At 39.2% G+C, this 14,640-nt stretch overlaps 1 protein-coding gene across 2 annotated transcripts in view; it reads left to right on the top strand.

Moving 5' to 3' along the window:
* Positions 1 to 14,640, top strand: part of GABBR2 (gamma-aminobutyric acid type B receptor subunit 2) — a 3,943,409-nt gene that overhangs the window by 3,181,922 nt on the left and 746,847 nt on the right. For both annotated transcript variants that reach the window (XM_044064587.1, XM_044064586.1), the window contains exon 12: positions 11,655 to 11,762. In XM_044064587.1, the coding sequence (XP_043920522.1) occupies positions 11,655 to 11,762 (108 nt within the window). The remainder of the gene's footprint in view (positions 1 to 11,654; positions 11,763 to 14,640) is intronic.

Here is a 14,640-nt window from a genome sequence, read left to right as displayed (position 1 = left end):
TGGGGACATCCCACAGGGGCATTTACTCAGAGATGCTGGCTATGCCCTGGAACCATGGCTTATGACACCCATCGGAAGTGCATACACACCCATGAAGAATGTCATAATGAGGCACACACTCAAACTAGAAACATCATGGAGCATGTGTTTGGGCTTCTGAAGTCACGGTTCTGATGCCTAAATATATCTGGTGGAGCCCTGCAATATAATCCACACACAATTACACAAATATTCACAGTATGTGCTATGTTCCACATTCTGATCCTGTGAAAACATCTGCAGCAGGCTCAACAAAGGGAAGGGACACACATCCCTCTATCAATGCCTAGGTTACCACAGCCACAGTCAGAGGAGAACTCAGAGGAAGAACCACCAGCTGCTGTCCTTATAGGCCGATGTAGGCGTCCTCATTATGCCCTTGCTTTGGCTAAGAGACAATGCATAGCATATTCACTGAGCACCTAGGGATCTAATACCTTTTTCCTACTCACATACATATAGTACAGTTGATGTAGGGCAACTCACACAACCTTTACCTGCCCATGTATTGGCCGTGAATGCTTACATCAGACAGAGTCAGCCCTGAGCTAAGGGTGTGTCAACTTCTGCATTTGCAAGGTAAGTCCTGATCTAACGAGTGTATTCTTTAATAAGATTATGACATATCCTTGTATTTCTTAACCTGGTACAGTAAGCAAGTAAATAGTGGTGGACTTCTACAGAAGGTACCTTAACCTATGACATCAGACACTTATTTTACTTATATCTGTCCATTAATAATTAGCAGGCCTCAGGCATGAAAGTTTCACACAGCCATACCTCTGAAGAATATTGATGTTCCCTGAGTGACCTCAGTTTAGCACCATGCCTTTGTACTAGTAGACAGAAGTTAGAAAGTGATGATACACATTGCAGTTTCAGACTTCAGAATTCTTTGTGCCATAATAGTAACTGAGTCTTGTCCCCCCACAAAAGAGGAGTGTACTCTTGTTCCTGCCATAACAGTAACTCAGCTATGCTATCCCCAAAAAACAGTATATGCATGTTTGTGCCATCCAACCTGGACTTCATTTGTTGACAACTGCATATAATATTATTCTAAGTTAATATCCTGTCACATTTTAAGGCCAGTAATATAGAATGGCTTATACACTGCATGTGTTAGATAACCGATGAATGGCCAAGAAACACAGAAAGGTAACACAGAGCTGTATATTATTAAGCATAATTATGACAGGTTGTATGATCACTAACTGCTCTATGTCCAAATATAGTAAACAGAATTAAATGTACAAATCACAGTTGATGGTTTGATAGCAGAGTACATTCTGATGCAGTTGGTTGCGTGAAGAATTACTTCATTTCATTGATACAAAGCTGTTTGTGTGGCAAAGAGGAGTAAGGCATCCCTCCTGTTTTCTGAAGCTGTATTGGTGTGAGGGTTCAAATCCTGACATACGTAGAAATCCGTGATGTGTACTATAACTTTTTGCTGAGCTTTTACAGATTTTGCTTATGTGTCCCTTAGTTTTATTATTTTTTCCTCTTTGCCTTCTCTTAATTCCACTTTTGTGTGATGCACCATAGCCCGAAAACAGCTTGGCTAAGCTTATCTAGTTTGCAAGAAGTGCAACATTGCAGAAATAGGGAAAAATCAGATTGCCTAGAAGTAGACGGCCACAAATAGAAAACAGATACATTCAATTAATGTTCTTAGCCATCATGAAAAGCCGGTCTGGAGTATGGATGGGAATGGGGTATAGTAGCACATATATATCACATAATTGTAACTGTGAAACATTAACAATGTGGCTGGCATTTGCACACTGTTTAACACACAGCAGCAGTACACAAGTATGACAAGAGTGCAGGGCTAGAACAATACCAAAAGTCAAAACACAAATGGCCAGCACAAATTAGGTGAACCATCAATACCTATTTTTTGTAAAAACATGTAATATCCTGCAGCATTTTTTCCTATTCATTGTTTTTACAATAAATAGTTATTGATGGTTCACCTAATTTGTGCTGGCCATTTGTTTTTTTGATTTGCACACTGCTTCCCTACATGCAAACGGGCCTATCTCACATGTGTGTACACTTTGTTAACTATCATACAAATCAAATGCTTGTTGTGCTATGGAATTGCATATGTGATACTTTATTATTGGTGTTTATTGTCCATTTCCATTGTATGATATAAAACTACATGTGGAAACATTCACAAACTAAGGGCACAATATAACTATATGTCATATATTTACAGTACATCCATTTGTCCCCCCCCCCCAAACAAACAGTACAATCCTGTGGTCTCTTTGTCCACACATACATGTATATCAACCACAATACAAAGTGTTATATATAATGTTGTGTGCTCACTCATAGACAGGGCCACTTGGTGGTGCTCACAGCCTTGCTCTGCAAAACGCAAACAGCCAACTGTGTTCAGCAAGGTACATGTGTTGTTACACAGCTAGCTTCTAAATGGTCTACTGCTGTTAGGGTACTAGCCTCAGGTGACACTATGAATCAGTGTGCCCATGCAGGCCTCCCAACCTCTTTTTTCCCACATGGCCTGTGGATGTCATCTACTCTAAGTTCATCTGCAGTCCTATTAAAATCAGACTTGTGCCATGGAGCATGCATTAAGTACTGCGTTCTGTAGTATGTGTACTTAGATGGGTAAGGGTTCTATTCTCACTGCAGTCCAATGGATGTGTGTGTGTCTAGACTGAAGAGCAAAAGTGTGTATCCCACAGTTACTTCTCCAGTGGCATGGCTTGCCATTTCATGCAGGCCTCCCAGCCTCTTGTCTCCCACTTGGCCTGCTGATGTCATCTACTATAAATTTCCCTGCAGTACTGTCAAAATTTGACTTGTATTGTGGTGTGTGCATTAATACTGTGTTCTATAGTCTGTGTACTTAGATAAGGTAGGGGTTCTATTGGCACTGCCATCAACTGGGTGTGAGTGTGTGTGTGAGTGTGTGTGTGTGTGTGTGTGTGTGTGTGTGTGTGTGTGTGTGTGTGTGTGTGTGTGTGTGTGTGTGTGTCTAGACAGGAAGGCAGAAGCTTGTGTCCCACAGGTACTTCTCCAATAGCATGACTTGCCAGTTTTTTGAGAGTTGCACAAGCCTGCGCATCCATTTCATGCAGGCCTCCCAACCTCTTGTCTCCTACATGGCCTGTTGATGTCATCTACTGTAAGTTCACTTGCAGTAATGTAAAAACCAGAATTGAGCTGTGGTACTTGCATTAATTTCTGTGTTCTGTAGTCTGTGTAATTAGATAGGTATGAGTTCTATTCTCACTGCAGTCAAATGGAGGGGTTTTGTGTGTGTGTGTGTGTGTGTGTGTGTGTGTGTGTGTGTGTGTGTGTGTGTGTGTGTGTGTGTGTGTGTGTGTGCTATTGCTGGGCTTTACAGTGAGTCTTTTATCTATCTTTTATCTTGCCCTCAACAGAAACCGCTGATGTCATCATCTATAAAGTGTTGTCTGACACACTCCAAGTCTGACTTGAGTCATGGCACTTCCATTAAGTACTGTGTTCTGTGGTCTGTGTACTTAGATAGGTAAGGATTCTATTCTCAGTGCAGTTAAATGGGGGGTGCATGTATGTGTGTGTGTGTTTGAGCTGCTGCTGGACATTACAGTGAGCATTTTACAGCAGCTTGTGGGACACTGTTATCTTGTCCTGGACAGACACACATCTTTCATTACTAGTTTATACAGTAAGCAAAAGAAACTGCTGTCTACAAATACAAAAGTGAGAACCCAAAACTGGAAGACCACTCTCCTCAGCCTAAACAAGCAAATAACACTTGTATAATCTCTCACCCCAACCCTTATTTTCTCTTTTTTGGGGGGTTGTTTTTATCCCCCCACAGCACAGTGGGGTAGGCCTTGCCCATGGGATCCACTTCTGAGCTGCAACCTGGTAGCACCTCTGCTGCTTCCGCTGCACTACCTGGCCTCTCAGGTAGTTCTGTCACAGAGTGCAGTTCTTTGGTTCCCTTCAGGAGCAGTGGCAGAGGGGATGATTTTATCATCTGAGAAGAACTGCTAGAAATGGTGAATAGGATCATGCACTACTATGCAGGCACATGCCTACACCAGATGGAGACACTGCTCTTTATCATTGTATTAAATAACACAAGGAGACGCAGACATCAAGGTCCAGTGAGATGACAATGATGACAGTCCACTCGGTGAGGACTTGATTCTCACTGTCACCCAGCATGACACCCATGGGTTCACAAGGTCCACACCCTTACCATGATGTTCACCCACTTCTTGTGTTCTTTACTGTCCCTGTCTTGTCTTGTATGTCCTGTCTGTCAGCAATTGCTTTCTCACCTTGCCAAATTACCTGCACCAGACATACCTACATCCCTTCCCAACATTCCTATCTCTCTCTCTCTCAGAAAAAAAGGGGGGGATCTGTCCCCAAAATATAAGTTGTCCCATACATAGCTCTCCAAGTTGCTAATGTGTCTACTTGATGCACTCGATTCAGTTCAGTTGGCTATAAACCATGATTATGTTGTTGTCACCTCTCTCTCTGGAGGTGACGGTCCAAATTCAGCTAATCTTCTTTACATATGATCATTTTTTCAGGGCACATTTTCAGTATACATCATATATTCACAATACATACATGTGTTGTGCACCCCCAAGCAATACACCCCATGGGGGTTCAGTATTTTTTACACACATATATCAACCACACTACAAAGTGTAATATATAATGTTGTGTGCTCCCTCATGAGCAGGGCCAGTCGATGGTGCTGACATCCTTGCTTTGCTAAACTCAAACATCCAATTCTATACACCTAGGACACACTCTACAGTTAGACTACTGGTCTCATATGAATCTATGTGCCTTTGCAGGCCTCACAACCTGTTGCCCTCCACATGGATTGCTGATGTCATCTACCATAAATTCACCTGCAGCCACATAAAAGTCAGACTTGTGGCATGGAGCTTGTATAAAGTACTGAGTTCTGTAGTCTGTATACTTAGGTAGGGGTTTTGTTCTCACTGCAGTCAACTGGATGTATGTATGTCTCTACTCAGCAGAGTAGATGTGCTGTCCTACAATTACTTATCCAATGGCATGGCTTGCTACTCTTTTCATCCTTGCAGAAGCCTACACATCCCTTTCATGCAGCCCTCCCAACCTCTTGTCTCCCATATGTCCTGCTGATGGCATCCACTATAAGCTGACCTGCAGACTAGTAAAAGTCAGACTTGTGTCATGGCGCTTGCATATAGTACTGTGTTCTGTAGTTTGTGTACTTAGGTAGGGGTTCTGCTCTCACTTTATTCAAGTGTGTGTGTGTGTGTGTGTGTGTGTGTGTGTGTGTGTGTGTGTATGTGTGATGTTAATTGACATTACAGAGATAATTTTACACCAGCATGTAAGACATTGTTATCACCGTATGTTCAACAGACAAGGCTGATGTACCACCACATGTTCAACAGACAATGCTGATGTAATCAGCTATATCAGATTATTGCATATACAACTGTTGCACCAGGGCAAGATAAGACACTGGCCTGTAGCCCAGGCAGAGGTCACCTTAGGTTCATAGGAGGTTACTAGGTAGAGGACTGGTGACAGGTATGCTTTGGGGTATGTCTGGTGGAGATGGGGAGGGGGGGATGAAGTTTGCCCCAAACTGTCTGGTAGCAGGTTGGTGATGTCTTCAGGATCAATATGAGTGGTACCATAAATTACTAGTTTAGCACAAAGCTAGCCCTTCAGTTTTAGATTTCTGACATAGCTAAAGAATGCCTCCTGATTATATTTAGCTAGGGATGCTACTTTAGGTTTGTACATAGTTCCTTGTTCAAGCTGCAGAGGTTGTCCTTCCACTGCTGAGTCAGTTCCCTTTTGCTCTTAGACATTACTTTCTTCCACTTATTGTATAACATATGTATGCTTGATGCCTACCAGGGTGGCTTGGTTTCTGTGAGGAACTTGTTTTGATCTGTTCACGTTCAGCTGACTCTGTACATTTATATAGGTGTTTATACAGGCCATTCCTGTACATCTCTGTATAGCAATTTTGTTGACAGTGGTATCAGGGGGGTTGCAACTATTTATGGCATCAGTTAGGAGCCTATAGTTTGTTTTGGATAAATGTTTCATTCCTTTCTGCTCATGAGGGTGGTGTTGGGTATGACTGTGAATGTGAACAAGACTGAATTATGATCTGACCTGACCAGGGCGGCCAACATACGGGGATTAGTGCAGAGAACCACTGTGTTGGTCAGTACTAAGTCTAGGACATTGAAACCCCTTGTGGGGGTGCAGACTATCTGTTACACAGCATGTATGTTAACAAAGTCCAGGAACCTTAGGATGAGCATATTTGTGCACATATATGATTCCAAATCAATGGAAGGATAGTTAAAATCACACATGACCAAGGTGTCTGACTGTATAGTGAGTGACTCAAGTAGATCCAAGTAGGCAGAGTGGTACTCATGGCTCATGCTGGGGGACCTGTAGCTAACAATGACATGGAAGGGGGTTTTACATACAGTTAGTTGGACTTGGAGAAATGCTGTGGAGTTGTACTCTTTGACCAGTCTTGCTATGTATTTGACTTTAATGAAGATGTATACACCTCTGCCTTTGGTTCTTTCACACTTGTTTTTGATGTGTAAACATGTGGAAGGCATTGTACCTTTGCATGGCCAGGATATTCTCTGCAACCTTGAACCATGTCTGTTTGATTGCACAGAAATGAGCATCTTCCAAGGAAAGGAGTTCTACCAGTGAGTGCAGTTACTGATTTACATTCCTTGCATAAAGCAGCATAACTTTCAGTTTGTCTGTAGTGATTCTTTTACATTGAGACTTTAGTTATTCTGACATTGCCTAAAAAGGCCACTTTGGGGGAGGCTAGCTCCTTCGTATAGTACAGTGAGGTAAATGTCCAGTCATTCACCTCAACATGGACTATGACAGAGTCATAATGGTACTTGTTGTTGAAAGACTTAAGTGCATGCATGATCTGATAGACCCTGACACGTGGCAGGCAACTGATTGTGACCTTCTTCAGCCTGGTAAGGGGGACATCTGTGTGTGTCACTATGGAATCGCTTATCAGTATGAGAATTGGTTTTGAGGTGTTTTGTCTGAGTGGCTTGGCTGAGACACTGGTGTGTGTATTATTATGTGTAGTGGATTCTGTTGGGTCTGCACTGTGTGCAGTAGGTTTGCACTTGGGAGGTCTCTGATCTTTAGTTAGGTTTCTAGCGAGCACCTCTGCATATGTGGATTTATGCATTGTGAGCGTGTTATGTGTAAGAGGTAAATTGTGTATGCTGACAACATGTTTGGTATCTGGTTTGTTTTTATATGAAATTATTGATTCCTAATTCATAGAACAGATACAGCTCTCAAATGCTGTATTAGTCTGTTTAATAAGTAACTGGTTGTCAGTAAACATGAGGCAGGATGCCTCAGGATGCCCATGTACATCAGACTGCCTGGAAAAATGGTGGGAAACTGTCCATCCATTATGGAAGGTATATACTGTAGTAACTAGTGGAGAGTGGGCTAGATGGACCAGGTTTTGGTGTACAACTAGCAAACTGTGTCTATTCTGTGGAGATCTAGGTTACAAAAATGTGTCAGTGTTTCACAATGCACAACTGAGTTGGTCACAGAACAGCAGTGCAAGTTCTGAACAGCTATGGTAAACTGAGTGTAAACCCCCCAAAACACAATGCCAGAATACAAGCAAAGTTGAACTATTTTAAAAAAGTAAACAAAGGGAAAGGCCAACAGTGAGCATTATTCCAGCAACCAACAACTCAGATGGGTTCTTGGCACAGTTCTGCTACAAGTGTGCAGGGGGGATGGGGGCATGTCTTAATGTAATGGTTTTAGTGCTCCAATGATACCAAATAGTCTAGATTAAACAAGCCTGATTCAAGCTTATGCTATAAAATGCAGAAGTACTTGAAATCCGAAGTGCAGAAAATCACAATCACAACAGAAGAACAAATAGTTTAATTAAAGCAGCAGTTCAGTAGAATACTCCAAAAACAGTGTTAACAATAAAACTTCCTAGTGTGAAATACATGGTCCAGAACCCAAGTGCTTAAACCAGAACTGTCTCCTGTATCTGGAGACAGTACTTGAAAATAACTATTTGTCATTTGATGGTGAGTTCTTTAAGCAAAAAGTGGAGTAGCGATGGGGGCCACATGTGCCCCCATTTTTGCGAACACTGTTTTGTTAAAATGGGAATTGGATACAATGTTCAAACTCCCCCTATATGTGAACTGTGTAGCCTATTTCCATTTTTAGATGACTTACTGATCATCTGGAGGGGGCCACAACAGCAGTTTTCAGATTTTGTATCGGAATTGGAGGGTACCACCAACTTTCTACGTTTCACTTGGAAGGTCGATCATTACAAAATGAACTGTCTGGACATTGAATTGGTACGATCAAGTGTTGATGGGCTGGAAACTAGGATTTATAGAAAATACACCTATTGTAACTCCTATTTGTTCTTTTCTAGTTGTCACCCCTTTTTTCAAAAAAAGGCAATAGTAAAGAGCCAACTGATCCATGTGTTCAGACTAACTTCTTATGATACACATTTCCTAAGCAAGTTTGCAGTGTTGATGGACATGTTCTGCAAACATGGCAGGAGGCTCCTATGCACCAATTATTACATTTGGCTTACAAGGTGCCATGACAACCCATTCTGAATCCAGTTTTGACACCAGTGCCAACATGGTGCTATTTCACACCATGGATGTTAAGGACATTGAGCAGGTCATACGTAAGAACTGGTTTATTTTTCAGCAGCATGACAAGATGAAGAAATTACGAGTGAGCCACCCCATTCTTTCATATAAAAACAAATTTAATATTAAATATCTGTTAGAGAAACCACCGATGTGTCAAGAGAGGAATGGGGTTGTGTCAACAAAGAAGTGTGGAAGGTGCAAATAGTGTAGGTTTATTGAAACTGAATACACTGGGCAGATTTACAAAATAATTTACAAAATAATTGGTAAAAGCTCGAGAGGTGGAAGGCTTAATTGCCTCTCTGAGAGAGTGGTTTACCTGGCTCAATGTACCACCTGTTCAATGTTCTATGTGGCGAAAACTGATGATGCCTTGAATTGTAGAATATATCAACACAACTACAGTATCCATCAGAATGACAGTAAAAGTGCTTTAGTTAAGCATTCCATTTTATGCATTGATTTTCAGTTCTTTGTTTTCTCTGTGATTGAACAGATCAATGAGGGAGCCTTTGTGGGTGATTGGCAGGTAAGACTTTTGAATCCTGAATTATTTTGGCAGCTAAAGTTGGCTGCCAGTAAACACCCCCCTCCTGGTTTGAATGAGAACATTTTGATTTTTAGTGTGTTAAAGTTACAATCCAGTAAACTTTGACACTGTATCTCAGGGGTTAGAGCACTGGTCTCGTAAACCAGGGGTTATGAGTTCAAATCTCATCAGCCTACTTGACTTTTTCAGTTGAGTTTATTGCCATTCGGTAAAATCTTACTGTTGCCCATATTATTGGTTCTTGTTACCTCTTTTACTATTGGTCCATTTTATCATTCTGGACCTTTTATTGAGTAAGTTGTAACCTATGGGGTTTATGAATTGTCCATCTGCACATTAGTTTTTGTCAATGCTACCATTGGTTGAATTGCCAAAGTTGCTTTTCTCATTGGTTATCATATGTATTGCGATCATCCTTTATATTACTGCTAGTAGATTTTTAATAGGGTGTATGTAATCCTTATTTGAATATTAGTTTTGATTGGTTATTTTTGAGGGGTGTGTGTTTTTGAAAGTGTATTTTAAGCTTACTGTGTTAGTAGCTAGTAGTTTTGAAGATGTTGAATTAATAGACAAAAGCACTCAACCATTTAGCTTTTATTTGATGGTATTTTTTAAAGTGTTTTACCAAGTTTTCAATGGAATTAAAGGGACTTGTGTATGTGGAAGCCACTTGCTGCGTACTGAGTTTATTTATATATAAAAAATTGTTTGTCTTAGGTGGATGAAATGACATAATTCATGTTTGAATTAGGGGAGGGAAGACTTGAATATTTAAAAGAGTTGGAAATGCGATGTTTTATCTGCATAAGTTCATGTATAAGCATGGATGAAAGCACTTATTTTGTTGATTATTTTTTGTGGTATTAAAGCTTTTTGAATTTTATTACCAGTTTCCTTGCCGCAGCAGTAGTGTCTTATGTTTTTCTTCAGTTTGAGGTTTGTCTTGTGTGTTTAATTGCTTGACCACATTACTGGCACTAAAAGGTTGTATGGAACAATCCACATTCACTATACAGGCTTTGTGGCCAGCAACACCAGGCCCAGTCATGAAACCTTGCTTACATGCAACTCACATCATTAATATTCATGGCACAAGGCTGCCTGATGCCATGTGATGAGCAGTACTCCCTATGCGAATACACTTCTTGTAGGCTCTGTGTGGAACCTACATGGATTTTATTGAATCCCGCAGATAAGATATTTCATAAATGTCATTAATGACTAGAAAGGGTGTTATAACTTGAATAATAAGGACCTATCAGCTATTCATTTTGGGAATAACATTACTCCTTAAAAGATATCACATGGTGATGGTCTATGGTGCCCAGAAATGAATCACCCTGAGATCTTTTGTGTCCTCTTCCCATCCTTTTGATTATCTTTTATTCGATTTTCTAAATCAGCTGTTTTATGATGAGTTACATTATATATTAGTAAGACTATAATTACAGTTCATTTTTGTCTCTCCTGTAGTCTAGATTTGTCGATGTTTCAGAGGCCAACATTTTTCTGATAATAAATTAATATTTTAGTTAACTATAATATTAGATAGTTAAAACAGATAAATATGATGATAGATAAAGCCTGGTTAGTAGTGGAAGTAAAAGATGTACACTGACTTCATGTTTTTGGAAGTGTAATTATTTTTAACTATGAATATCAGAAGTGCTATTCTTATTGATTGTAAATGCTTGTTTTAAAAAAAGAAAACTTTTTTACTGGCTAGTGATGCATATGATTCTTTTAAATTCAATATTTTTTTAATGAAAAGTGAGGCAACTTATTTTCTGTCATGAACAAAATCTATTTAATTTACATGATTCTAGTTCTCAAACAAAGAACAAATCACTATATAGTTTAAACAAAAATAAATAAGTAACTAAATAAAATAAATAAAAAACAAATTTGAGGCTCAGATGTCCTATGCTCACATGAGAGGTTGCTATTCTGTCTTGTGCATGAACAGACTTGTGCTAGACAGTATTTCAAAGCCAGCCAAAAATAACATGAATGATGACCATCCATGCCATTTTACCTTAGCTTTGCTGGACATCACAATTGTTGCTTAGTTTCCCCACTTCCCAACCAGTTATCCATTCTTTGGATACATTTCACAATGTCATTTAAGTTTTCATTGTAGTTGGGGTAAACAAGCCTTTCTTATGCTTCTTTATAACTGGAATCATTAGAAAAATATAGCCTTACAGTGACACCACATGTGCTATAATAATTGGGTCATACTATAACATTTAATAACCTGCATACGTAAAATACTACACCTGCTGTACTTATGTGATTATATGTATTTTTACTTTTAGGTTCGAACGTGGATTCTCACTGTTGGTTATACCACAGCTTTTGGTGCTATGTTTGCCAAAACATGGAGAGTCCATGCCATTTTCAAAAATGTAAAGATGAAGAAAAAGGTATGTTGAAGAACTTCTTAATAAACTGCATGACATCCTATCTTTCAATGAAATCTTTTGAACATTTTGTCACATTGTTAAAAATAAGGTACAAAGAAAATGTATTATTAGCTGCATGCCTCAACTCAGAAGCACCTTAAACCATACTTCTGAATTTTATCATAACCACTATAGTCCTCAGCATACTGTTCACATTTTAAAGTCAGTCTGATCTGATTGATGCCAGGGAATAACAGTAATTTAGTTTTCTCTGAAGGTTACTGAGGCATGAATGTTAGATATATTTCAGTATGTGCATATTTTTTGTTATTCTGGTTCTTACCCATCAGTTATGTGTACCAATGAACCTGAGCAGAGATGAGCAGATAAGTTTTGGCCAGTCATGCCATATGTTTCTACTCTGAGGGAGGATGTTTTAACCACTACATGGATGGACTATGTATGCATGAATCACCACATACCCATTTTATGGAGTTTTTTGTTCTCCAGCTAATCACAATCTGAATTGTAAAATTATAAGATATGATGGTTCAGATCTATTGTCACGGTGAGAAGCACTGCTCAAAATGGCCTTAGCAAATGTGATAACTCTGAGTCCTACCTTCATGAGTACATTCATTCAGAAGGTAGCACTGCCTCACATGCTGGAAGAGGATATTTATTCTAAAGTTTTAGTTTTCCAAAGTTCTTTGAGGGGCACGCTTGCTAGCAGCTTTGCAGCAATGTAAATAAATATTTGCTTAGTATGCATTCCTGAAAAGGGGCTCTGTGCATACCTTTCCATGTAGTATGCATGTCTACTAGTCCATAAAGATGCTGTTCCAATTGAGGAAATAAAAAACTATATAAACATGCATGCACACAAACAAATATCAAAAATCATACTGTCCTATGTTCATCCTGCTGCCGTACGTATTAAATGCCTTTCCACTTGTTAGTTTTTGTTAGCTGCTGATTACTTGATCTATACAACTACTCATCTTATGCTTTTAGCTTTATTTTTTTTTTTGCAAATATTGTAAAAATGACTTAGTTTATGTTAGCATACATGGGCCAAATTTCTGTCTGTTAGGGCACCATGTGACCTTATGTAGTTGGAACTCTCCAGTATGAGCAGGCAAGTAAATACAGATAGTTTGCAAGTGTGTATTTGAGAGTGTCAGTCTGCTTTATATATAAAGAGTGGCAGTCACCTAAAAAAGTGTAAAACCAGCCCTAGCTCCACTAGTTTACTTTTGCAGTACAATTTGTGCTTTAACCCCCTATTCCTGGCATGACTTGCTGGTGTGAGCTGTTGGTTATTTGGAGCAATCTGATATGAGGACAAAGCACGGCATATGCCGTCTGAGTATCTTATTGTTGACCTAAATACATAGCAACACAAATTTATGAAAAAGGAAGAAATGGCAGAATGAAAGTTACACACGTCTGGCCATCTGTTTGAATGTAAACTGCTTAAGAAAGTGGTGGTTTAATATCTTACTGGTACAATCAATTTAATATCAGTAGACAAAAGAGTATTATTCGTAGCTTCCAGTTTCTTCTTTGATTATACTTTGAAATTGTAGGTTTCTGTGATTCCTTTTCTAATATGTAGGTTTTCCTAGCCAAATTGCATAGAATGTAGTAATGTTATATTAACTTCCAAAAATGGGCTGTGAAATCTTTTAACAGCCATGTAAACTATCGCTATATTAGTTGGATTTAACAGGTTGCTGGACAAGGACAGGTGTTCCTAATTCTGTTTTGTAGTATCAGTACAAGAATAAAAATTAACGTGCCTCCTGTAGTAACATAACCCAAAACCCTCTGAATTTATATTATCAGTGTGAATCATGTATCCCGTTGATCCACAACCATTGATTTAAACATTTTGTTTATCTGAGAAAATTGAAATGTTTTTATGTGACAGTAAGATACATTTGAGAGATCGATGCAAACATGTTGCATAATCTGATAATCTTTTATAAGAATATAAAAGCTTGGTATGAAACAAACTTGTTAAATTAACAAAGAATATTAAAATGATTTTCTGTTGTGATGTAGTTAAGGCTCAGAAGGCTAAGCAAACTGTAGGAAGTGAAGGATGATTAGTAGGTGGCTTTTATCAAATACATATTTATATACAGATGCGTTTGTAATAAGCAAATCTCCCTAATGTTGACCTTTGTTTTGTCAACATGTTTTAGTCAACAAAAACAGATAGTCAGCAGGTGTCAGTACTGAGAGTCCATAGGGTTGCAGAATATGACCTTTTCCTGAGGATTTTGTGATCTTGGAGTTGGAATAAATAATTAGCAGGGGGTGAGGGGGTATAGGGACGTTTCCTCCTGGAAAAAAAAAACATGTTTTAAAATTTGCATGCTCCTTAGTTATTTCATGGATCCTGTGAAAAATGTGTTGACATTTTGACTTGATATTAATGTACCACTGAAGGTTCCTTGATTTAATGATTTTAGGTAAATACATATATAAAAATATATACATCAGTTGAAGAACTGCAGGGTTAGAGAGCTTTGATACCAACTAAGTAATATATGGAAATGAAACATGAATCTGTTTAAGAGACAGTTAAGGAGTGGAAAAGTAATAAGTTGGGAAGCACAGATGGGATTAATGCATATCACAATGCTGCACTGCAGTTGTGAGAAGGATTTCAGTAGTCGGGTTTTATAGAATGCTATTATACCTTATTGGTAGTGGCCTGTGGCAGCATCAAGTGCTTACGCTTGCTACACATATTTCTGCTACTGAGAGTGCTTGGCTGTAAGGCTGGGAGTGCATGGGCATAAGGCTGGGAGTGCATGGCCATAAGGCTGGGAGTGCATGGCCATAAGGCTGGGAGTGCATGGGCATAAGGCTGGGAGTGCATGGCCAT

The sequence above is a fragment of the Protopterus annectens genome, chromosome 3.part0, assembly GCF_019279795.1.
Source record: "Protopterus annectens isolate FY-2018-M chromosome 3.part0, PAN1.0, whole genome shotgun sequence".
Taxonomy (NCBI): Eukaryota; Metazoa; Chordata; order Ceratodontiformes; family Protopteridae; genus Protopterus; species Protopterus annectens.
The sequence above is the reverse complement of the archived record's forward strand: the minus strand, read 5'-3'. Positions and strand labels throughout refer to the sequence as shown.